General features: G+C 39.7%; 1 protein-coding gene across 2 annotated transcripts in view; it reads left to right on the plus strand.

Annotated features, from left to right (window-relative positions):
• WDR64 (WD repeat domain 64) overlaps positions 1 to 23691 on the plus strand; it is a 146620-nt gene that overhangs the window by 102284 nt on the left and 20645 nt on the right. For both annotated transcript variants that reach the window (XM_086693487.1, XM_086693488.1), the window contains 9 exons: positions 488 to 611; positions 2836 to 3011; positions 4842 to 5015; positions 11340 to 11470; positions 14484 to 14585; positions 15631 to 15700; positions 17320 to 17356; positions 17906 to 18045; positions 20157 to 20262. In XM_086693487.1, the coding sequence (XP_086549613.1) occupies positions 488 to 611; positions 2836 to 3011; positions 4842 to 5015; positions 11340 to 11470; positions 14484 to 14585; positions 15631 to 15700; positions 17320 to 17356; positions 17906 to 18045; positions 20157 to 20262 (1060 nt within the window). The remainder of the gene's footprint in view (positions 1 to 487; positions 612 to 2835; positions 3012 to 4841; positions 5016 to 11339; positions 11471 to 14483; positions 14586 to 15630; positions 15701 to 17319; positions 17357 to 17905; positions 18046 to 20156; positions 20263 to 23691) is intronic.

A 23691-nucleotide genomic window follows, 5' to 3' on the forward strand; every position in this document is an offset into this window, starting at 1 on the left:
TAATCAGAACACTTCTTGGAAAGGCCAGTGAGCTCCTGACCTTCCTCTGGGTTCTCTTAGATTCCATGTGTCAACCACAGATTCTGTCCTGTGACCATGGCCAATTTGGATAAATGTCAACAGGGAATAAATCCCGTTTCATTGTTTTGTCTGTTATAATTGTTACATTTCTATCTTGCTGCGAATCTTGCTTCGTGCTTACAGTGGCAAAATTGACTACTTCCTCCACAGCCAGAGTGCCTGGAATAGTCGCTGCCTGTCTCGGCCACCTACAGCAGACACAGTCCAGGGTAGCACAGTAACTACTAGACAGCAATGCATCTTTTAGAACTTTGTTTGCTCAAACCAACATTCATGGCAGAATGTTGGGAAAGATTTTAGAAGTGCATAGTACCAATTCTGGGGCTTTTTGAATGTTGTAAAATTTGCTAATAACTGAAGGGTATATGGATTATTTTATTTTTGTTGTTGTTGTTCTTTCCTACAGGTATGGGAAATCGAGACTGGCCTCCAAATATACCAGATTTTAGACCCTCATGGCTTCAGTGTTGAACTGACTTCTGCAGCTATTAATGAAAGTGGATTTCTTTTTGCCACAGGAGCATATAATGGTCAGACTCATATCCAGAATATGGCCTCCCTGCCTTAGTGCCCTGGGAATTTGTGCTAGGAACTCATTAGTTGTGTGGGTTAGAGAGAGCATGAATCAGGCTGGAATATGTCAGCATGCCAGAGAGTGCTCTGCCTTAGTGACTCTTCTCTAATGAGCACCAGAGCCCTGATATCAATACCTGAGATTACATTTATATTATTGCTTTAACATTTGCAAAAGTCTTTCCTGCATATCTCATTCTATCTTTGGTGGGATTTACTTGCATTGACTTGCATTGCATTACTTGCATTGACTCCTTTTGCCCTTTTCGTTTTGGGTACCTTCAGCTAAGAGATGGACATTACATTTAGTGCTTGCTGATAATATTTTTACTGACAGTAGACTTGAGGACCAGACAAAAATCCAGCCAACATTGTTATACAACACCTAGAATTCTCTGTTGGACTTGTTGATATGTCTAAGCTCTTTGGGAGCATACAGCAGGTCACACCTGAGAGGATATCAGTCTCCAGTGGTATTAGGTCACTTGCTGCTCCTTGTGTTATCTATCGAGCATTGTGTAAAACCTTCTGGAACTAAGCACTCCAGCTGCCTCACCTATCATGTCACCTTGGTCTGACCTCCCACAACAGAACTACTTCATCTAGACCATATGGTCAACTTGTATGCACTACTCATGGTTTATTTATTCTAGAGATATATTTGCCAAAGAAATTCTTGCTTGTAAGCCTGTTGGTGGGATGTGTGTACATGCTGATGTGAAAGTCTGATTTTTTAAAGTGTGGCAGACAATACACATAGCAGTACCTCTCCTGGCTCTCTATGTCCCCATTAAATCTGACTGCGAAAGTTCCAAAGTAGCAGGAAATCTGGGCCATGAGACTGTAGTCCACATATCCAGGACTGAATGGAAGCATTCTTTCTTTCATTTGTTTGCATGACTGTGTTCCTCCAACACCATAAAGTCCTTGAGGGCAGGAACGATGCCAGTTCACTTTTCATTCCCAGCTACTCGCACAGTGCTGAGTATATAGGGAGAATTTAGTCAGCGTTTAATGATGTTGTTAGTGAGTAAACAAATGGTAGGAGTTGTGAGTGTTGCTGATAGAGAGTACCTGGCATAAAGGGAGTAAAAGAACACAGTGAGAACATTCCGGATGTCCAGCAAGAGTAAAGCTGGGAAATAAGAAGCAGGAGACAGGGTGGGATTAGGGTGACACAAGGGGAGGAAAGTGACGTGAGGGGCTGTCCACTGGATTCTAAACCTGAGGTGACCCCTAGAAAAGCCTACATGAGATGATTCCTACATGGAGTGATGACCTAGCAACAAACATTCAACAGCCACGCAATGAATCAAGCCTCCTGGCCCCTCATCAAGTTCCCCTAAATCAAATGACCCAAGTTAATGACAAAGAAAATACGATTTCAGATGTAAAAAGAAACTCAGTACCCCTTTTGCATTTCCTTCCCATGTAACTAATAAAACAACTCAAAGCTTGATAGATTCCTACCTGCTGGAATTCTCTTAAATATTTTATTACCTAGTAAGAGCTAAATTCTTCAAACATGTCAGCACCTTAGGAAATGTGACATTATTGGACTGATCTTTCACTACAGCTGACGACTGTGACAAAATATTAGATAAATAGGAAGATATTGGAGGGTATTTAGTGAACTGGAGGACATTGGAAGAGTCAGGGCGGAAAGATCTACTTCATACAGAAAGCTCAGCTAGGAGAGTTTGAGTGTTTCAAAAAACCTGTCACAAATTTCAAAACATTGCCTAGTCCTGCTAATTTGTATTAGCCTGTGACAAATAAAGGCATACAGAGATTCATTTTTTGCACAGCAAGGCTAGGGAGACTCACACGTCATAGTAGGAAATAAACATAGGATAAATGGTAGATCAATTTCTTAAAGTGTATTTATTTATTTTGAGAGAGAGAGAGAGAGAGAGAGAGACAGAGAGAGAGAGCATGTGTGAGTGGGGTAGGAGCAGAGAGAAAGGGAGAGAGAGGATCCCAAGCAGACTGTTGGCACAGAGCTCTACGCAGGGCTGGATCCCATGAACCTTGAGATCATGACCTAAGCCCAAATCATGAGTTGGATGTTTAACCATCTGATCCACCCAGGCACTCCTAGATCAGTTTTGTCTGAGATAAAAGCCAAGCTTTCTATAAATTATTTTTATCTACATAGTTTTTTTTTTCCTGTGTGCTCAGGAACAATTAAAATCTGGGACTTTGGCAGCGGGCAGGAGATGAAAATGTTGCCTGAAGGGAAAGACTGGAAGGAGGAAGAGCACTGGCTACGGCGCCTGATTTTCCTGAAAGCTCAGGAAAAATACCAGTACTTGATCCTCACCTTGGAGCACAACGGGAAGATCAAAATGATCCAGGTTTGCAATCTCAGTTTTATATTTGTACCCTATGTGCTCTTCCTGGGGAAATCAACGGAGTCCACGGATGATCCCCATTTCACGCCTCTCTCACCAGTCATCTGAGGATAACATTTCTCCACGAGTCTTCCTAAGAGGCTCCCAATTAAGAGCATCCTTGTCCAGGTCCAAGCAAAGAACAAAAAAGAATAGCTGAGCAGCGACAGCATCTCGCCCAGCCAGCATTTGCTGAAGGATTAGTCAGGAGCCCCTGGAGCAGGTATCAGAAAGGTGAAACTGACCCACAGCTGCCACCTCAGACATTGTTTATACCCTCGTCCGGGGATAATTCCCTGGCGGAACTGCTCCCCAGCAGTCTCGGTGTAAGGGAGCAATGATTCCCCTGTGTTCTCAGAACTCATAATGCATTCAGCGATGCTCAAGTCACTTTTTCAGTTTGTCACCAAAATTGCTTTGTTTACTTTGAGGTTAACGATGCAATCTGCTCAGGGCCATTTCGGGAGGATTGAGGTAGGCTAATTTATTTTTTCTGCGAGTCTATTACCACCTAAGAATGCTAATGCCTTCTTCATATTTAAAATGAAGGCTAGATCATTTATCCTGGCTACTGAGTGGATCTCTCTCTGCCTGGAACTCGAGGACTCATTGAATTTATTATTTCCCTTCTGAAAGCTAAAATCAGAAAAAAAAAATCTTAAATTAGGGAAGCAATCATGAAATTTCAGCATTGATTAAGGTGACTGATGTCCCTGCTGCTGGAAAAAAGGAGCGAAAAACATCCCTGATGCAATATACTCTTCCCATGTTGTCTGAGCAATCCAGATAGCACCATAGAAAGGAATGTTTTAGTTATTATACACTCTCCCACATGACAACATACTGATTTCCCTTCTTTCAATGAGTGCAACTGGCCACCAGTATGCTTTTCCTAATATACAGTGTCTATTATAAACAAGCCTTTTTTAACCATTCCAAAAAAAAAAAAAAAAAAAAAAGCCTGGTGCTGTTCCCAAGTCAAAATTGGTTTTGGTTTTATTGCAGTATTGTTCATTTTGATTATTCTGGTTCTTCATGTTTTTTTTTTTTTTTTTAACGTTTATTTATTTTTTTGGGACAGAGAGAGACAGAGCATGAACGGGGGAGGGGCAGAGAGAGAGGGAGACACAGAATCAGAAACAGGCTCCAGGCTCTGAGCCATCAGCCCAGAGGCCAACGCGGGGCTCGAACTCGCGGACCTCGAGATCGTGACCTGGCTGAAGTCGGCCGCTTAACCGACTGCGCCACCCAGGCGCCCCAGGTTCTTCATGTTTCAAAAATCCATAGACTGAGCTTGATGAAGACTGAAAACCTCTCTTATTCATATTTGTATTCCTGCTCTGCCCCAAGCAGGTGCTGATTAAGGATTGAGAGAATGAAGAAACATAAGAAACCTTTTATAAGATATGTAATAATTTGTACAAATCTCAAAAGTATGATGTTAAGTGAAGAAATTTAAAGAATTCATACAGTTTGATAGCATTTATAAATAGGCATAAACAAATATCATTATATGTACACATATATACGTACAATAATATGTAATATATGTATATGCAGAATGCACATAATATTAAAACTTCCATAACTAACACTGTATTCAGGTTACTAATTACCTCTGGAGAAGGAAGAAGAAACAGGACTATATTAAAGAGATCTAGACAGGATTTAAGATTTGATAAAGCCAGATGGGGGGTACATCATTGAATGTTCTATTTTTCCTATACCTTTAAAACAGCTCAAAATAAAACAGTGAATTGAATTTTTCATATACTCACTGTATTTCTATTGAAGGGTAAGGAAGATGATATGTGCCTTATGGTAATATGGGAGCTGCCCAATGTGATGCCTATGCTACAAAGTGGGATTCACACTGTGCATCTGAGGACATCCCCTCAAAATAGGAGCATGACTATTCCTTTCCCACATGTCGAGTTGATAGAGAAAAACTTTTCTCAACGTGCTAATGTAAGTTCCATTTCTTCATTTCTTTCCTTTTATTATGGAAAATTATAAACATACAAAAGTAGAGAGAACAATACATTGAACTTCTATGTACTAACATGCAGCTTCAGGAATTATGTGTACATGGCCAAACATTCCTTTTTATTCCTACCACTTCCCACAACCACCACAAAAGAATTATTTTGAAGCAAATCCCAGACATTAGGTCATTTCATCCCCAAATATTTCAGTATATATCTCTACATGATAATGACTCAAAAAATGGAAGGACATGGTTATTTTTAAGATATCTTCTAAAATAATTTTTAAGAAGTCCTTAATATCATCAAATATTTACACAGTGCTCAAATTTCCTAGATTGCCTCATTTTTTTTTTTATGGCTTACAAGATTCAAATAAGGTCCATTTGTTGCATTTAGTTGATAAGTGTCTTAAATCTCTTTTAATCTATAAACATATTTCCATTTCTCTTTTTCCTTTGCAATTTATCTACTGAAGATAGGAAGAGTTGGTGCCATAGTTTCCCATTTTCTGGATTTTGCTGATTGCACCCCCTGGTGTAATTTAAGGAGTTCTGTCTGTACTTCCTCTAATCTGGCTTAATTGCATGAGCTTTGATTTTTTTTTTAATTTTTTAATGTTTATTTATTTTTGAGAGAGAGAGGCAGAGCATGAGAGGGGGAGGTGCAGAGAGAGAGGGAGGCACAGAATCCAAAGCAGGCTCCAGGCTCTGAGCTATCAGCACAGAGCTTGAGGTGGGACTCGAACTCACAAACCGTGAGATTATGACCTGAGTCAAAGTCGAACGCCCAACCAACTGAGCCACCCAGGTGCCCCTGATTTTTTAAATTAGATTCGATAGATTCTGTCATATACTTCCATTAGGATTCACAAAATGGTTGCTTTAAAAAATTAATTAGTTAATTTAAAATCTCTAAGAAAGTATTTTTGTGAGGCACTTGTATCTACTCAGTATGGCAGGAGCACGTGATCATTCCTGAGGGGTACAGTGCATGACATGTTTCAGGCTGAAGAACAGAGAAATAAGGAAGCTTCCCTTGTTCCCATAAGGATTCAGATCGATTGATTTTCTTGAGACTTTATCAATCTTATTTGCTTACTCTAATATTAGCTCAAGCCATTTATACTTTCCAGTTTTTACAAAGATAAGTGGTCAGATGCTAAAGAATGCAAGAAACTGAACATTATAGAGGGAGCAATTGAAGAAAGCCTTAAGGTTTTACCGCTGTCATTAGTGAAACAAACATAATTTAAGAGAGAATAATATAGCTTGTTTTAAAGAATTTGGAAACTGGGGCGCCTAGGTGGCTCAGTCAGTTTAGCGTCCCACTTTGGCTCAGGTCATGATCTCATGGTTCATGAGTTCAAGCCCCATGTTGGGCTCTGTGCTGACAGCTCAGAGCCTGGAGCCTGCTTCGGATTCTGTGTCTCCCTCTCTCTCTGCCCCTCCCCCTCTCATGCTCTGTCTTTCTCTCTCTCTCTCTCAAAAATAAATAAACATTAGGAAAATTTTTTTAAAGAATTTGGAAACTATTATTTCATCCTACATGGAGAGATAATTGTATTATTTTCCCTCAAATTTAAATGTTAGTTCAGCTCTACAATTCCAATTCCATTCTTGTTAGTTTATTTTTATTTTATTTTATTTTTTTTTTCAACGTTTATTTATTTTTTTGGGACAGAGAGAGACAGAGCATGAACGGGGGAGGGGCAGAGAGAGAGGGAGACACAGAATGGGAAACAGGCTCCAGGCTCTGAGCCATCAGCCCAGAGCCCGACGCGGGGCTCGAACTCACGGACCGCGAGATCGTGACCTGGCTGAAGTCGGAGCTTAACCGACTGCGCCACCCAGGCGCCCCCATTCTTGTTAGTTTAAATGATAAGTAGGTTTCATAGTTTGCTAAAGGACTTGAAATCAAAATATACAGTGACTGTCTCAGGATAACATTACCACATAATGTGTGCCAAAGCTGGATGAACAGAATGCATCTCCTCAAACACTCATTCTAGTCCCTTTCTTCCAGCTCCACCCAATTGGAAACACTAGGTTCAGTTTTATGTTCCTTGTTTGGAGCTAATAAAAGCTGAACAATGATTAATGCACAGTGAACTAGACCTGATGCAATTGGCAAGTTATTACATGGGTAATGAAAAACGCTTACTTTGGAAAAAATGAGAAAAACTTCTGGAATACATTGTTGAAGTATAATGAAAGTACCTTTATGGTTATAATAAAAATGTAAATTATCTCTGATTTTGAGCCCTTATGTTTTGTATTTATCATAATTAGCATTTACGGCGCTTCTTTTTTGCAACACATTTTGAAATTACTCTATAGATGGAAAGTTTGCAAAAGTCACTTAGGGAAAAAAACTTGGGTTGCGCATGGAAATTATCTTTCTCTAAAACTCTTCCATTTATGAAGGACTATTTATTGAATACCTACTTTGTATCATGCATTGTTCTTAGCACCAGGATTAACAGGTTGGTGGAGTTTGGTACCTATACCTACTGCACTCTGGCAGCACAGCAGAGACCTGGGAGGATTAGGTCAGGGGAGTTTCCTAAAAACAATTGCTGAATAGGTCTGAAAGAATTACTGAGATGTAGCTTGGCCCAGATAGGGTATCTAAAAGTTTCCAGCAGGAGTTGAGAAGACAAAGTGAATGCCGAGTGGAGGAGATAAAATGAAAAATGTCACAAAAGTAAGAAATTGCATGGTTTGTGAGGAATAACTGCAGGTACCTCAGTGTGGCTGAAAGAAGACGGGGAGTGAGAGAAGATGGTGATGGATAGATAGGTAGGGGCTAGATCATGCTCATAGCGTTAAGGTACTTGAATATTGTAAAAGAAATAGCCATTGAAGGGCTTTAAATGAGAAATGACATGATCAAATTTGTGGGTAGCACCTTTGATGCTGCTTTGATGACAGTTTATGGTTTTCTTTTTAAAGTTTATTTATTTATGGGGGGGGGGGGGGAAGGGGCAGAGAGAGATGGAGACAGAGAGAATCCCAAGCAGGCTCCACACTGTCAGTGCAGAGCCCAACAAAGGGCTCAGTCCCACGAACTGTGACATTATGACCTGAGCCGAAATCAAAAGTCAGACACTTAACCAACTGGGTCACCCAGGCACCCTTTGATGACAGTTTTGAATGGGACATGATTGCAGGCAGAAGATTCAGGCAGTAGGCCACTATTTTTGGTGAAGGAGATAAGGCCATGATAGGATGGTGGAAGGAGAGGTTTCAAACAATCTTTAGGTGGCAGATGTAGCAGAACATGGACTTCATTAACTAGTGATTGATGTTACGTAGTTGGGAGAGGAGGGTCCTGACAGAAAGGAAGGAATCAAGGACAGCATGGAGCTTCCTACTTGAAAGACGGACTGAGGGGGTGCTACCCAGTGAGCTGTAGAATGGAGTGAAGTAACATACTTGAAGGAGGTGAGAAATTATGCATGTTGAGATACCTGTAACATTTCTAAGTGATTAAATATGTAACCCCAAAGCTTATGGGAGGGGACTGAAAAGATCATTAGAACACTGAACTTGGAACAATTATTAAAACATAGATGATGAGATTGCCCAGAGGAGTTGGAAAAAAGAAAAAGCCAATGGGCTAGAGCTAAACCCTCAACATATTGATATTTCACAGGTTGGTAGAGTAAGAGGTACCAAGTAGGAAACAGAAAAGGAAGGGTTGTCAGACACAAGCAAAATGAGGAGCCTTATGTCAAAGATGTCAAGAGAGTAAGAAGTTTTAGGAAGGAGAGAGCAATTGAGAGTGACAAGAATAATACACCTATAATCTTTTTTTTTTTTTAATTTGAGTATAGCTGACACACAATGTTACATTAGTTTCAGGTGCACAACTTAATGATTTGACAGGTTTATACATGATGCTGTTTTCACCACAATGTAGCTACCAACTGTCCCATGACATTGCTATTACAATATCATCCACTGTATCCTTATGCTGTGACTTACTCATTCCATAACTGGAAGTCTATATCTTCTACTCCCCTTCACCCATTTTGCCCAGTGTCCCACCCCCTTCCTTTCTGACAACCATCAGTTTGCTCTTTGTATTTGTAGGTTCAATTCTGCTTTCTGTTTATTAGTTTGTTTTATTTTTTTAGATTCCACTTATGAGTGAAATCATATAGTATTTGTCTTTCTTAGTCTGACTTATTTCACCTAGAATAATACCTTCTAGGTTCATGCATTTTATCCCAAATGGCATGATCTCATCCCCTATTTCAATTTTAATTTGAGTATAGTTAACATATAGTGTTATATTAGTTTCAGGTGTACAATACATTGATTCAACAATTCCATACATCACCCAGTGCTCATCACCAGTGCAATCCTTAATCTCCACCACCTGTCTCACCCATTCACCCACCCACCTCCGCTCTGGTGACCAGCAGTGTGTTCTCTATAGTTAAGAGTTTGTTTATTGGTTTCTCTCTCTCTCTCTCTTCCCCTTTGCTTGTTCATTTTCTTAAATTCCACATAAGAAATCATATGGTATTTGTCTTTCTCTGACTGACTTATTTAGCTTAGCATTATATTGTCTAGCTCCATCCATGTCATTGCAAATGGCAAGATTTCATCCTTTTTTATGACTGTGTAATATTCTTGTGTGTGTGTGTGTGTGTGTGTGTGTGTGTGTGTGTGTATGTGTGCGTGCACGAGCACTCATGCATGCACACAGGTACACATATGTATGTATACACCACATCCTCCTTATCTATTTGTCTATTGATGGATATTTAGGTTGCTTCTATATCTAGGATATTGTAAATAATGCTTCAATAAGCATATGAGGTGCATATATCTTTTCAAATTAGTGTTTTTATTTGGTGTGAGGGGGTAAATACCCAGTAGTGGAAATATTGGACCATATGGTATTTCAATTTTTAATTTTTTTGAGGAACCTTCATACTATTTTCCAAAATGGCTGCTCCACTTTATATTCCCATCAATAGGGCATGAGGATCCCTTTTTCTCCACATCATCACCAACATTTATTTGTTTCTTGTCATTTTGATTTTAGCCATTCTAACTGGTGTGGAGCAATATCTCATTATGGTTTTGGTTTGCATCTCCCTGATAAGTGATGTTGAGCATCTTTTCCTGTGCCTGTTGGCCATCTGTATAATAGACCTCTACTTTATTTAGCTGTCACTCTTCTATGTTTCTAGAAAGTCTTATACATGCCTCCAATACAGCACTTTTAAATTGTACAGGGCTTTCTTTTTTTAATTTTTTTTAACGTTTTATTTATTTTTGAGACAGGGAGAGACAGAGCATGAACAGGGGAGGGTCAGAGAGAGGGAGACACAGAATCTGAAACAGGCTCCAGGCTCTGAGCTGTCAGCACAGAGCCCGACGCGGGGCTCGAACTCACGGACTGCGAGATCGTGACCTGAGCTGAAGTCGGACACTTAACCGACTGAGCCACCCAGGCGCCCCAGTACAGGGCTTTATCTTAATACTTTCATGATATGATAAGTTTGTCCAGGTCACAGACATTCTGTTTGACTTTGTATTTCAGGAACCTAACAGCAGGTGTCCAACAAATAGTTGAAGCAACAATTGAAGGGTGCCAAATAGCAGTGGCAATAGAGAGCGCTTAGTGATAAATAGAAAAAGTTTTCATAGAGAAGTATGGAGCAGAAGCCAAACAGTGAGTGAAGGGAAAGTCATAGGGAGGATCAACCAATATAGAATTTTTTTTTTAATTTTTTTTTTCAACGTTTATTTATTTTTGGGACAGAGAGAGACAGAGCATGAACGGGGGAGGGGCAGAGAGAGAGGGAGACACAGAATCGGAAACAGGCTCCAGGCTCTGAGCCATCAGCCCAGAGCCTGACGCGGGGCTCGAACTCACGGACCGCGAGATCGTGACCTGGCTGAAGTCGGACGCTTAACCGACTGCGCCACCCAGGCGCCCCCAATATAGAATATTTTTAAGAAGACTGAAGGAAAGAGAAGGATGGCAAGGGAATCTAATGGTTGGTATGCCAGGGAAGAATAAGTCAAGGCTGGGAAGAAGGAGCCAGTAGTTGAGGAGTACATTTTGTTGTTTTAATGAGTTCAACTAGTTAAAACAAACAAACAAACAAAACTCTAATGCAAAATTAAATCTATTTTACTAAATTTCATGCTCTGAATTTTAAAAAATCATAACGAGACATTTTGTTTTAATGATAGAATAACAAACTGTACACATAGCATTTCTGCTGTGGTCAGATACTGTGTTCATGATGGTCCATAAGTCTTTTTGCTTCCTTCTTCAGAATCCTGCCATCAGTATGGAAGTGAACTGCATTGATTTATTGCAAGTAGAAGGATATAATTTGATAGTTGCTGGAACCTTAAATGGTGTGATTATCTTATGGAATTTTGTAAACTCTACTGTCAAAGAAGTGTAAGTTGCATCTTTAAACAATATAAAAGCTGTACTGCAAAAGAGCCAAAATAACATTCAATACTTTTTTATTTTTTAAATTTTTTTTTCAACGTTTTTATTTATTTTTGGGACAGAGAGAGACAGAGCATGAACGGGGGGGGGGGGCAGAGAGAGAGGGAGACACAGAATCGGAAACAGGCTCCAGGCTCTGAGCCACCGGCCCAGAGCCCGACGCGGGGCTCGAACTCACGGACCGCGAGATCGTGACCTGGCTGAAGTCGGATGCTTAACCGACTGCGCCCCCCAGGCGCCCCTATTTTTTAAATTTTTTAATGTTTCTTTATTTTGAGGGGGGGGAAGGCAGAGAAAGAGGGGGCACAGAATCTGAAGCAAGATCCAGACTCTGAGCCTTCAGCACTGAGCCCGATGCAGTGCTCGAACTCATGAACTGTGAGATCATGACCTGAGCCAAAGTCGGGCACTTCACCAACTGAGCCACCTGGGTGCCCCACATTCAACAGGTTTTTTTTTTTTTTATTTTTATTTTTTTACATTTATTTATTTTTGAGACAGAGAGAGACAGAGCATGAACACGGGAGGGGCAGAGAGACGGGGGGACACAGAATCAGAAGCAGGCTCCAGGCTTTGAGCCATCAGCCCAGAGCCTGACGTGGGGCTCGAACTCACGGACAGCGAGATCGTGACCTGAGCTGAAGTTGGACACCTAACCGACTGAGCCACCCAGGCGCCCCTCAACACGTTTTTAAAAACAATAAATCAGTGGTATAACAGCGGTGATGCTCTCAAGAGAGGCTTTTCTGGAAGTTACATTCATGAGATTTGTTCTGCATGTCCAAATCCCAGAGTAATATGAATAAAAGGAAACTTAAGTATTCATATTCCCAAGTCCCTTGACTTCCACTCTTCTCCCTCTAATACATGCTTTCATGTGTGATCCTGTCCTAATTTATAACCTACACAAAAAGTTAAAATATGTATATATTTTAAATTTTTGTAATGTTTATTTATTTTTGAGAGAAGACAGAGAGAGACAGAGCGTGAGCGGGGGAGGGGCAGAGAGAGGGAGACACAGAATCCGAAGCAGGCTCCATGCTCCAAGCTGTCAGCACAGAACCTGATGTGGGGCTTGAACCCATAAAACCACAAGATCATGACCTGAGCTGAAGTTGGCACTTAACCGACTGTGCCACCCAGGCACCCCTAAAATATATGTTTTAAACACTAATCTCCCTAAAGCTTTAAACACACATATCTGGCAATGACCATCTGGGTCACCAGCAACACCCTGAAAGAACAAAACTGTGTCCCAGTCTTCCCCTCTCCCATGCATCTCCTTTTCCTGTATTCCCAGTGATACCACCATCTGCTCAGTCACCAAAGTTAAATGGTGAGTAGCATTCTACATGGGTTTTCTTTTTATTCACCACTGCAACGTGTGCAGTGCATTATAGGTCAATGCTAACAAGGGGGTGGCATATGCAATTAAATAAATAGATCTCAACCAACCAGATATGCCCTGCACCATAGCCAAAAGCTTTACCCACTCCCTGCTATCCATTTCTAAATATTCTTACCATTGTCTGTAAAGGAAGTAATGTAACATTGGATTATTTGCTACGGATAGGTTGTAAATAACAAACTCTCCCCAGTTCTGTAATTGGGCCATAAGCAAGGGCCATGTGTAAACATCCGGTATCAAGGGAACTTGCAGTGTTGTACTTTCAGGTACAAGGTGGTCAAGAACCTTAGTGAATGAATAAAAATAACATCAATCTATCTAAGCATTCAGAGGAAGGAAAGAGGGAGAAGAGCATTAGAAAGGACAAGAGGAAAGAGGAAAACAAGAAGAAACCTCTGCTTCTCTATTTACAGTGCCTTAAACACTCCTGGTCCATCTGGACCCCAGACCCCTTTCCAGTGTAAGTCTGAGCCTTTACCTTTAACCAACGTTTGAGGGGACATAGTCCTCTCTTGTTTGGATCCTGGATTTGTTCTCCTTTGAACCATTCGTTGACTTCTCCCTCTGTACCTCAGCCAGTGTTCTCTTGGGTCCTGCCCTAGAATTCCTGTCACCCTCCTGTTCCTTCCTTTCAACACTTGCCCTTGGGCTTTCTCATGACTGTAGACTTGTCACTTGATACCCATATCAATATGCACTGTGTGGTTCTTCAGCCTCTTATTAAAGCAGTTCTCATGCTGTGTCAGCTTGTGCGTGACTCACTACAAAAGGAAAGCAGAGAGACTGTAGTCCTGCTTCCACAGCATCAGGAGGGAAGCTCTCCTGAGAATATTCCCAACTTGAAGGAGGAGATGCTCCTTGTTGAAGTGCTAGTATTTTGCAAAGTGATGCATGTGAATCCAGCACTCAGTCAGAGGAAAGTAACGGTATGGTGAGCCATACATCATGTTCCCTTCCCATGAGAAGATGATTATACACAAGTAAGTGACTTAGAATCACTTTAGTCTTTTGCAAAACATACAATTTAGTACAGAACTGTCTAATGTAACTTGGGTCCAGCTTTCAAAAGGCTCTAAAGTTGAAAGTGGTTTCCATATTCATGGTGGAAGCCGTCTCTACCTCTGCTCAAATTTGCCTAAGATCACTTCACCAGTCAGGAGACCTGGCCTTTCTCTTCCTGTTCAAAGTCTCATGCTTTTTGGGGGGGCCCAAACTGGAAATTTGCCACTCCACTTACTCAGAGTAGAATTCTATTCTTCAAACTTTCTGAAACTTCCAGGAGGTTATATGTAAGTCCACTTTGACGTATTAGTAGAAGGTTAGACCTGCTGATTGGGTTAAAAGACTTTTAAACACTGAGTTGGTCATGTGGTTACACAGGGCTTTATTAAGGGAGATAGGTTCCAACTCTACCCCTCTAGGTTTTCTCTTCATGTTCGGTGCTGCAATTCCAGCATTGCAGGAATTGATTAGCTCTTCATGGGATGTATAAGTAATGCAAGTTGCCTAACTTGTAAATGTTTATCATGTAAATGTATGCTTCACTCCCAGGTACAGACCTGAAAATTGCTTCAAGGTGGACCCTGATTTGGATCCCAAACGCTTTAGAATCAATGACATACTGTTCCTCTTTCGACCCCCTGAATGTGCAAGGTAACTCAGTACTTACTGATGAAGAAATACTGTCTGGGACTTATGCGGATGATGTAAAAAGAGTTCTCCTTATCCCAGCACTAAGGAAGGTACAACTGAGGGAAGACATAAATTGGGAATGCTACTTGGCTTAAGCTTTCTTCCCTGCTACTATCTTTTGTAGGTAGGTGGTTCTCTGGGATCTGAGTTGCTGTGTGGGGTTCTCATTTCCCTTATCATGTCAGCCTCACAGCAATCTCTACACTAGTTAGAAGAAGTAGAAAGTGCCCACTTGACCACACTTGTGGCCAAAATAAGGAAGGACTTGCAGGGCAAATTTAAACCTATAGCAGAAGGTTTCATATGACATCTGCTAAAACTGAGCCATCTCCATTCATTTCTGAGGGGGAAGGACATTGTTTTCTAAATATTTAAGAAAAACTATTTTTTCTGTCTAGATGCGCTTCAGAGTTCTGATTTTCAGGCAACATGTAATGGGAAAGGAAATGAGAAAGCAAAGGCTTCCGCGTTGGTTTTGAGTCACCCAGCAGTGAGCAAGAATGCACCACCTTCCCTACCCCTTGACTTGAAATTGCCTTAACTGAGACTATTTTGAAGACTTGTTCCATATCAGTGCCCTCACTGGAACCTAAGTCACTTTCCAGTTCATTCCAGCAGAGCACGGCCGAGACAACCAGGCTAGACCTGGGAATTGCAGAGCAGAGCAGGGGTTAGCCAGGCCCAACCCCCAACCCTGCTCCTGCCATTTCAGTGTCAGCTCCTGGGAATACATCTAGCCCTGAGCAGTGGTACAGGGCATATTTTTATTTCCCAGACCCAGGCAACATTAAATCTTAATTACTGAGGCTCCCCAACAGCATCTACCAAAACCAGACAGATGAACATTTGTAACCCAAGATAGAAAGTATGATTTGTTTCTTGAGTGGCTCAGTATCCATAGATGATGAGAGAAGTAACCTACTGAAATTAAAGCAGAGAAGAGCACACTTTGTGTAGGATAGAATATCTTAACTTTCCTTCCTTGGGCTTTTCCCTCTTCCTGTAGGAGATCAAGTCAGGATTCTGTGTGCTCCTCATCACAATGTGATTCTAGTAAAGGTCCACAGAGTAGCAAGGTAAGCAACAAATATAAAGAGTATGTCTTCCTGTTATATCCAATGTTGGTTTAGAAATAGCGATTGGCCCCACTTGAGATGCTCTTTTGAGAGAAGGTCAAGGTGGAAAAACTCTGTGTGTACATGCAGGTGTAAAATCTGTTTTGTTTTGTATTTTCAAGGTTTTCATATCTGAAAATAAACCATACATATAAATAAAATACATTACATTACATATGCTATCTTTACATTTCTGAAATAATAAAATCAATTTTAGACAACCTCTTTTGCTAAAAAGTATTACACACATTACACAGGGAAGAGACGACACACAGAGTAATACTGTGGTTTTCAAACTCTGTTCTCGGTCCATAGATTTGGCACATTACATCTCTAGTAGGATTTTGTTTTATTTTGTTTTAATAGTTTTTATGTTTATTTATTTTTTGAGAGAGAGAGAGAGTTGGGGAGGGGCAGAGAGACAGGGAGACAGAGAATCCAAAGCAGACTCCAGGTTCTGAGCAGAGCCTGACCTGATAGGCTCGAATTCATGAACCATGAGATCATGACCTGACCCGAAGTTGGATGCTTAACGAACTGAGCCACCCAGGCTCCCCTCTAGTAGGATTTTGTTTTAAAGGAAACTTTTCCCTGGAAAAATTATTTTAAAATGACTAGCATGATGAAAAGAATAAACTCACAAGGATGTAAGAGTCAGACAGACTTGTACTTCAATCAGGTGCTCTGATTAGCTTTAGAGACATCACCTAATCTCTGAGTTTTGTTTCTTTATCAAATAAAGTCTAACTCACATGGTTGCTAATAGAATTGGAGATCATGTACACCAAGAACATGGCATGCATTACACACATAATTACTCGCATTGTTATGCCCTCCCTAAGCCACCAGAATGTTGTGTTACAGATACCATATTTATGAACATGACAATCTCTGCAATATACTTTTTAAAATAATTAATTCAAGAACAACTTCAGGGGTGCTTGGGATAGCTCAGTCAGTTGAGTGTCAGACTCTTGATTTTGGCTCAGGTCATGACCCCTGAGTTGTGGAATCAAGCCCCACATTGGGCTCTGCACTTAGCATGCAGCCTGCTTAAGATTCTCTCTCTTTCTCTCTGCCCCTCTCCCCCACTCTCTCTTTTTCTCTCTCTCTCCCTCTCTGAAATAAATAAAATAAAATAAAATAAAAACTTCAAAAAGAATGCTGAGAAATGTAAAATTAACAGAGAACAAACTGATGGTTGCCAGGGGGAGAGGATGAGGGATGGGCAAAATAGGTGCAGCGGAGGGGGAGTTACAGGCTTCCAGTTATGGGGTAAATAAATCCCAAGAAAAAAGATATAGATAGAGCATAGAGAATATCGTTGGTACAGTAACAGCATTGTATGGGGACAGATGGTAGCTACACTTGTGGTGAGCATGGCATAACTTAAAGACCTACCCAATTGCTGTGTTGTACACCTAAAACTAATGTAACGATGTAACATTGTGTGTCAGCTATACTCAAATGTTTAAAAATTTAAAAAAGTGTAAATGCACCTGAAGAATCTAACTCATCCAGTACCTCTCATTTCCTTACAATGTCACGGAAATGCTTTCTCTTTTTCTCCCCTAATTCAGGGGAGCAAACAGAGCATACATGACACTGAGGTTAAACGTAAGTATGAGATCACCTCTCTTTCTTGTAACAATTTCTTGTTCTAGAACAGTCTTATGAATATACATTATATCCTTTCTGTGGCTAAATGTTAAGGAGGTGGTATAAGATTCAGTAGTCTAAGAGGCAGAATTTCCATTATGATGATGCTGTTTTAAATACTAATTCTAGATTTTTAAAAATCCAATGCATTACTGAGCTTCTTAGTCTTGAGTCCGTTTTCCTAAAACTTATACTAGATTCATAAGCCATTTGGGATGTGTAAGACTTACACTGAGTATATATCTAGTTTTAGCTGTTATAGACAACGTGGAGGCTTTTGTAATAAGATGAAAAATGATTTCTTCCCCCCAGTGATCTAGGATTCTATTTGTTAATGCTTTTTTTGTTCTCTGCCCTGAGTGAAGTTATCTGAGGTTGAGAAAAACATTCTAGGGAAAAGAATGTGTTGTCTGACTATTTTCCTACCTGGCTCCTCTTTTATGTTCTAAAAAATTTGTAATTCCAAGTATTGCAAACACCCATGGTAGCTCGTTAACTTTCCTGTAGGTGAACAAACTGATGTCACAATGGGAGAGCAACATCCAGTGGACAAAAAACATCCTGGAGGCACCAATTTAATAGAAGCTCAGCCCCCTATCATTGTCAGTGCTCATGAGGATGGACATCTTCGTTTGTGGACTGTGGAGGTGATGGGACCCATTGTTTACCTGGAACAGCAGAGAATGAGAAAGATAAAAGTATTATGGAATGAATCCTAGCCTTCTAAGGTTCCAGAGAACATCCAATTCTAGTATTTTTCAACCTTCTAACAAATTGTGGTTCCTCAGCCTTCTCACTGAAAGTGCGACTCAAACATTACAATAGGACAGTTCTGTAACTCGGGTCAAATGATCAAAACTCCTAAGTTAACTATTTCAAATCTTTCTTTTCTTTAAATTGAGCTATGAGTACATGCCACTAACTATTTCATTGGATATTTAAATAACATTAGAGGATATTAATGATGTATTACAGTAAAAGAATAGAAGAACACTCAAATATCGAGTATGTATAAATTTTTAGTTATCTAAACTATTGGAAGAAGTTATTACATTGTACTGAGTGTCCTTAAGTATTTTACAATGAAAAAATAGCTTTTATTTCCCAGAAGATTTTAAATGACTTGGAGCGGAGGGTGGCAGAGTTTAAAACTAGGAAGACAGAAATGATGGAAGGAAGGATCTTGATGGAAGGTGCTGATAACAATGAAATCAGTAGAGAGGCAAGAAATCACTAGAGAGGCAAGTGAGAAAAGAGCCACCATTTTGTATGGCAGATAGCGAGACCCAGTGACACAGAATAGCGCAGGCATCTGCTGGGTAAAACGTCCAGGTCTATCAATAGATCTTAGCGTGTAAGTGGGAAAATCTTGGTTTGAAGATACAAACTTTTTGAAACAATTTTTAAATTTCATTTTAGAGAGAGAGAGAGACAGAGAGAGCAAGTGGGGGAGGGGGAGGAGGTAGAGGGAGAGAGAGAGAATCCTAAGCAGGCTCACATCCAGCACTGAGCCTGATGTGGGGCTCGATCTCACGACTGTGAGATTATGACCTGAGCTGAAATCAAGAGTTGGTCACCACCCAGGCTCCCCAAAAATACAAACTATCATTAACAACTTTTCCTGAGAGTATCTTGGTATTGGAGCAATGCCTTTTTTTTTTTTTTTTTTTTTTTTTTCTGATAGAGAAATAAGAGTGACAGAAGGAAGATTATACCCAAATAAATCTCAGGAAATGATTAGCAGACTCAAATTCTCTCTTCTTTTTTTTAATGTTTATTTATTTATTTATTTTGATGAGTGGGGGGAGCACAAGCAGGGGAGGGGCAGAGAGAGGGAGAGAGAAAGAATCCCAAGCAGGCTCTATGCTGTCAGTGCAGAGCCCCATGTAGGGCTGGATCCCAGGAACCATGAGATCATGACTTGAACCAAAATCAAGAGTCAGATGCTTAACCAACTGAGCCACCCAGGTGCCCTATCAAATTCTCTGTTCTGGGGTGCCTGGGTGGCTCAGTCGGTTGAGCATCCAACTTTGGCTCAGGTCATGATCTCGCAGTTGGCAAGTTCGAGCCCCTCGTAGGGCTCAGTGCTGACAGCTCAGAGCCTGGAGCCTGCTTCAGATATTCTCTCTCTCTCTCTCTCTCTCTCTGCCCCTCCCCTGCTCATATTCTGTGTCTCAAAAATAAAATAAAAATTAAAAAAAATTTTAAATCTCTCTTCTGAAGCAGGGATGTTTATTGTCTAAGTGAGGCAGTGCTTGTGGAAAATCCTTCCTGGTGCTGAGTTATCCTAAGCACTGAAAAATAATCTGCTGAATTTGAATCTCCTACAATCTCTTTATCCTGCACCAATTTTCAAAATAGATATGTCTGAAAACGTAAATGCAATATTACTGGTTGAGATACACTTAAACAAGTGAGATACACTTAAACCTGAAAAGAATGTTTGTTTAGAAGGGGAATATGTACCTGGAAAAGAGGTCTGAGGAAGTTCATGGAAAGGGTCATGGAAGTGCAAGAAACAACCCCCAAGAATAGAAGTGGTCTGTAATAATCAGAGTTTAGATGCTCTTAATAGTTGTTACAGCTTTATGAATATTTAATTTCATGGAAATAAGTCCCTTCAGATAGTTTCAAATTGTTTTTATTACAAAGAAGAGAATCATGTTGCAGTAGTAGAGATAATTTTTTAGATGGATTATTTATAGAGAAATTCAACTCTGAGATTAATATTTTATAGAATTTATTATACTTTATTCAGGGAAAGCTACTGAAAGATATGCTGCCTTTCACAAAACATTCTGCCATTTCTCTGACATCGCTGTATACTGATCCATGTACCAGGATACTTCTGACTGGAAATGTGGGTAAGTCATGCTTAGGTAGTCGTCTACAGGTTGCTCCATAACCACATGACATAAAGATGGAGGTAGGAAAATACATGACATTTGTTGAGACAAAAGAAAGAAAAAGAAGGATGCTGAAGCAGGAGAGAGTGTTATGAATAGCTTGCTGAATAAATAGAATAATGAATGAATAGAGCAATGAATAGAACCTATTCCATTCTGAGGTCTTTACTTAGAGCGAGACAATCTATTTTTTCCCATCTTTAAATGGGGTACACAGTTAAGAGTCCGACATTGGCTCAGGTCATGATCTCACCATTCGTGAGTTCGAGCCCCACGTCAGGCTCTGTGCTGACGGCTCAGAGCCTGGAGTCTGCTTTGGATTCTGTGTCTCCCTCTCTCTGCCCCTTCCGTGCTGATGCTGTCTCTCTCTGTCTTTCAAAAATAAATAAACATTGAAAAAAAATGTTTTAGATGGGGTACAGAACTACCTGTTCTCTTACCTTACATATTGGGAAGAATGTAAAGTTTTCATTTTCCATCTTGAATAGATTATGTTGTATTTATCTCATAAAGGGAGTAACAGCATTAATTAGGAAGGAGATGGATTCTTTGCTCTCATTAGGGGACTTTTGTATTGATTGTTAGAACTCATACAGTTGGTCTTTATTCTTTGATGTAACAAAATTCTTTTTTCTAATGCTTTATTTCCTTTCTTTCATCTTTTTAATTAATCATGAATTATCTTTCTTTTCATCTACTTTAAAAGATTATGTGAGTGTGTGAATGAGCATTCCTAGTGTAAAAACATTTTTAAATTTTAGTAGTGTTCACTTTTCAGTTTTTCCAAAAAACAGACAAAACTAACCAGTTTGTTAGAATTTAGACTGAAACAGCATCTTTTCAGTTAAACAAAAGCTTAGCCCACTTTACTCTTGCTTTTCTTCTACACCCACCCCTTCACTTATCATTTGCTACTGTAACCTTGATATTTGCATTCGGGTACTGCTATTACATTCATATTTAAATTTTAGGGGCACCTGGTGGCTCAGTAGGTTGAGCCTCCGACTTAGGCTCAGGTCATGATCTTGTGGGTTTGAGCCCTGTGTTGGGCTCTGTGCTGACAGCTAGGAGCCTGGAGCCTGCTTCAGATTCTGTATCTCCTTCTCTCACCTCCCTCCCCTGCTTGTGCTCTCTCTCTGTATCTCAAAAACAAATAAATGTTAAACAAAAAGTAATAATATTTAAATTTTACATCTTTTCTTGAAAGAACATTGTTCTCATTTCAAAACTTACTTTATGAATCAGTTTGTACCATCAATTATTTCAGTCTTCCGGAGATTATACAAAATTTTCAATTTTAATGAAGTACAGTTTACCAATGGTTTCTTTCACAGATTGTGCCTTTGATGTTGTTTTTAAAAAGTCATTGCCAAACCCAAGGTTTAGATTTTCTTCCAGTTTTATAGTTTTGCATGTTACGCTTAGAGTTGTTTTGATCTGGGTTTTTTGGCTTTTAGAATTTGGTGGGAAAAGCGTAACGTGCATTTCCAAATTGAGAGTTTTTATCATGAATGGGTATTGAATTGTGTCAACTGTTTTTTCTGCATCTATTGTGATCATGTGACTTTTTTCTTCTTTAGCCTGTTGATAGGATGGATTACATGAAATGATCTTCAAATGTTGACCACTGTGTATAATTCTTTTAATATGCTCATATTTTGATGGGGATTTTTGCATCTATATTCATTATATTCATAACAGCCATTGGTTTATAGTTTTCTCATAATACCTTTGGGTTTGGTATTAGGGTGTGCTGGCCTCATTGAACAAGTTAGAAAGTATTCCCTTTTATATTCTGGAAGAGTTTGTATATAATTGGTAAGATTTCTTACTTAAATGTGTGATAGAATTCACCATTAAACTCATTTTGACGCAGTGGTTTCTGTTTGGGAAGATTATTAATTAATTTCCTTAATAATATAGACCTGGGGTGCCTGGGTGGCTCAGTCAGTTGAGCGTCCTACTCTTGATTTCAGCTGAGATCATGATCTCACAGTTCGGTTCATGGGCCCATATTGGGCACCACACTGACAGCAAGAAATTTGCTTGGGGTTCTCTGACCCTCTCCCTCTGACTCCCTACCCCATCCATAAATAAATAAACACTTTTTAAAAATAATATAAGCCTATTCATATTATCTGTTTCTTCTTGGGTGAGTTTTGACAGATTGTGTCTTTCAAGGAATCAGTCCATTTTATCCAGGTTATTAAATTTGTGGGCATGGAATTCATAGTATTCCTTTGTATCCTTTTAATTCCCATGAGATCTTTTTTTCTAAGTTAGCCCGGATAGAAGTTTATCAATTTTGTTGATCTTTTTAAAGAACCAGCTTTTGGTTTTGTTGATTTTTTTCTATTGAGTTCCTATTTTTAGTTTCATTGATTTCCGTTCTGATTTTTACTTCATTTATTCTGCTTACTTTGGTGAATTTGTTTTTTTTTTTTTTATCTCATTCTAAAAGAGAAGTTTAGATTATAGATCTTCCTTTTGCTTCTAATATGTGCATGTAAATTGCCCTGTGAGCACTGCTTTTGCTGCTTCCCTCTAATTTTGGTGTCATATTTTCATTTTTATTTAGTTCAAAATATTTAAAACTTTCTCTTGAGATTTCTTTCTATGATCTATTATTTAGAAGTATGTTGTCTCATCTCTAATTATTTTGGGATTTTCCAGCTCCCTTTCTCTTATTGATTTCCAATTTCATTCCATTGTAGTCTGGGGACATACACTGTATGATTTCTCTTATTTCAAATTGGTTAAGATATAATTTATTGCCCAGAATTTGGTCTATCTTGGTGAATGATAGCTTGAGATTAATATGGGTTTTGCTGTGTTTGGATGCAGTAGTCTATAGATATCAATTATATCTAGTTGACTGATGGTGTGATTAAGTTCAACTATGTCCTTACTGATTTTCTGCCCCCTGGGTCTGTCCATTTCTGATAGATGGGTGTGAAGTTTCCAACTATAACAGTGTATTATCTATTTCTCCTTGCAATTCTATCAGTTTTCAGCTGCATATCTTGATACTGTGATGTTAGGCACATACATGTTTTTCTTTTAATTTTTAATGTTTATTTTTGAGAGAGAGAGAGTGGGGGGAGGGGCAGAGAGAGAGGGAGACACAGAATCCAAAGCAGGCTCCAGGCTCTGAGCTGTCAGCACAGAGCCCGATGCAGGGTTCAAACTTACCAACCGCGAGATCATGACCTGAACCAAAGTCCAATGCTTAACTGACTGAGCCACCCAGGTGCCCCGGCACATACATGTTAAGGATAGTTATGTCTTCTTGGAGAATTGCCCCTTTATCATTATGTAATGCCTTTCTTTATCCCTAATAATTTTTCTTACTCTGAAGTCTTCTCTGAAACATAGATGCTCTTCCTT

The sequence above is a fragment of the Puma concolor genome, chromosome E4, assembly GCF_028749965.1.
Source record: "Puma concolor isolate L17-30 chromosome E4, mPumCon1.1.hap2, whole genome shotgun sequence".
Classification (NCBI taxonomy): Eukaryota; Metazoa; Chordata; class Mammalia; order Carnivora; family Felidae; genus Puma; species Puma concolor.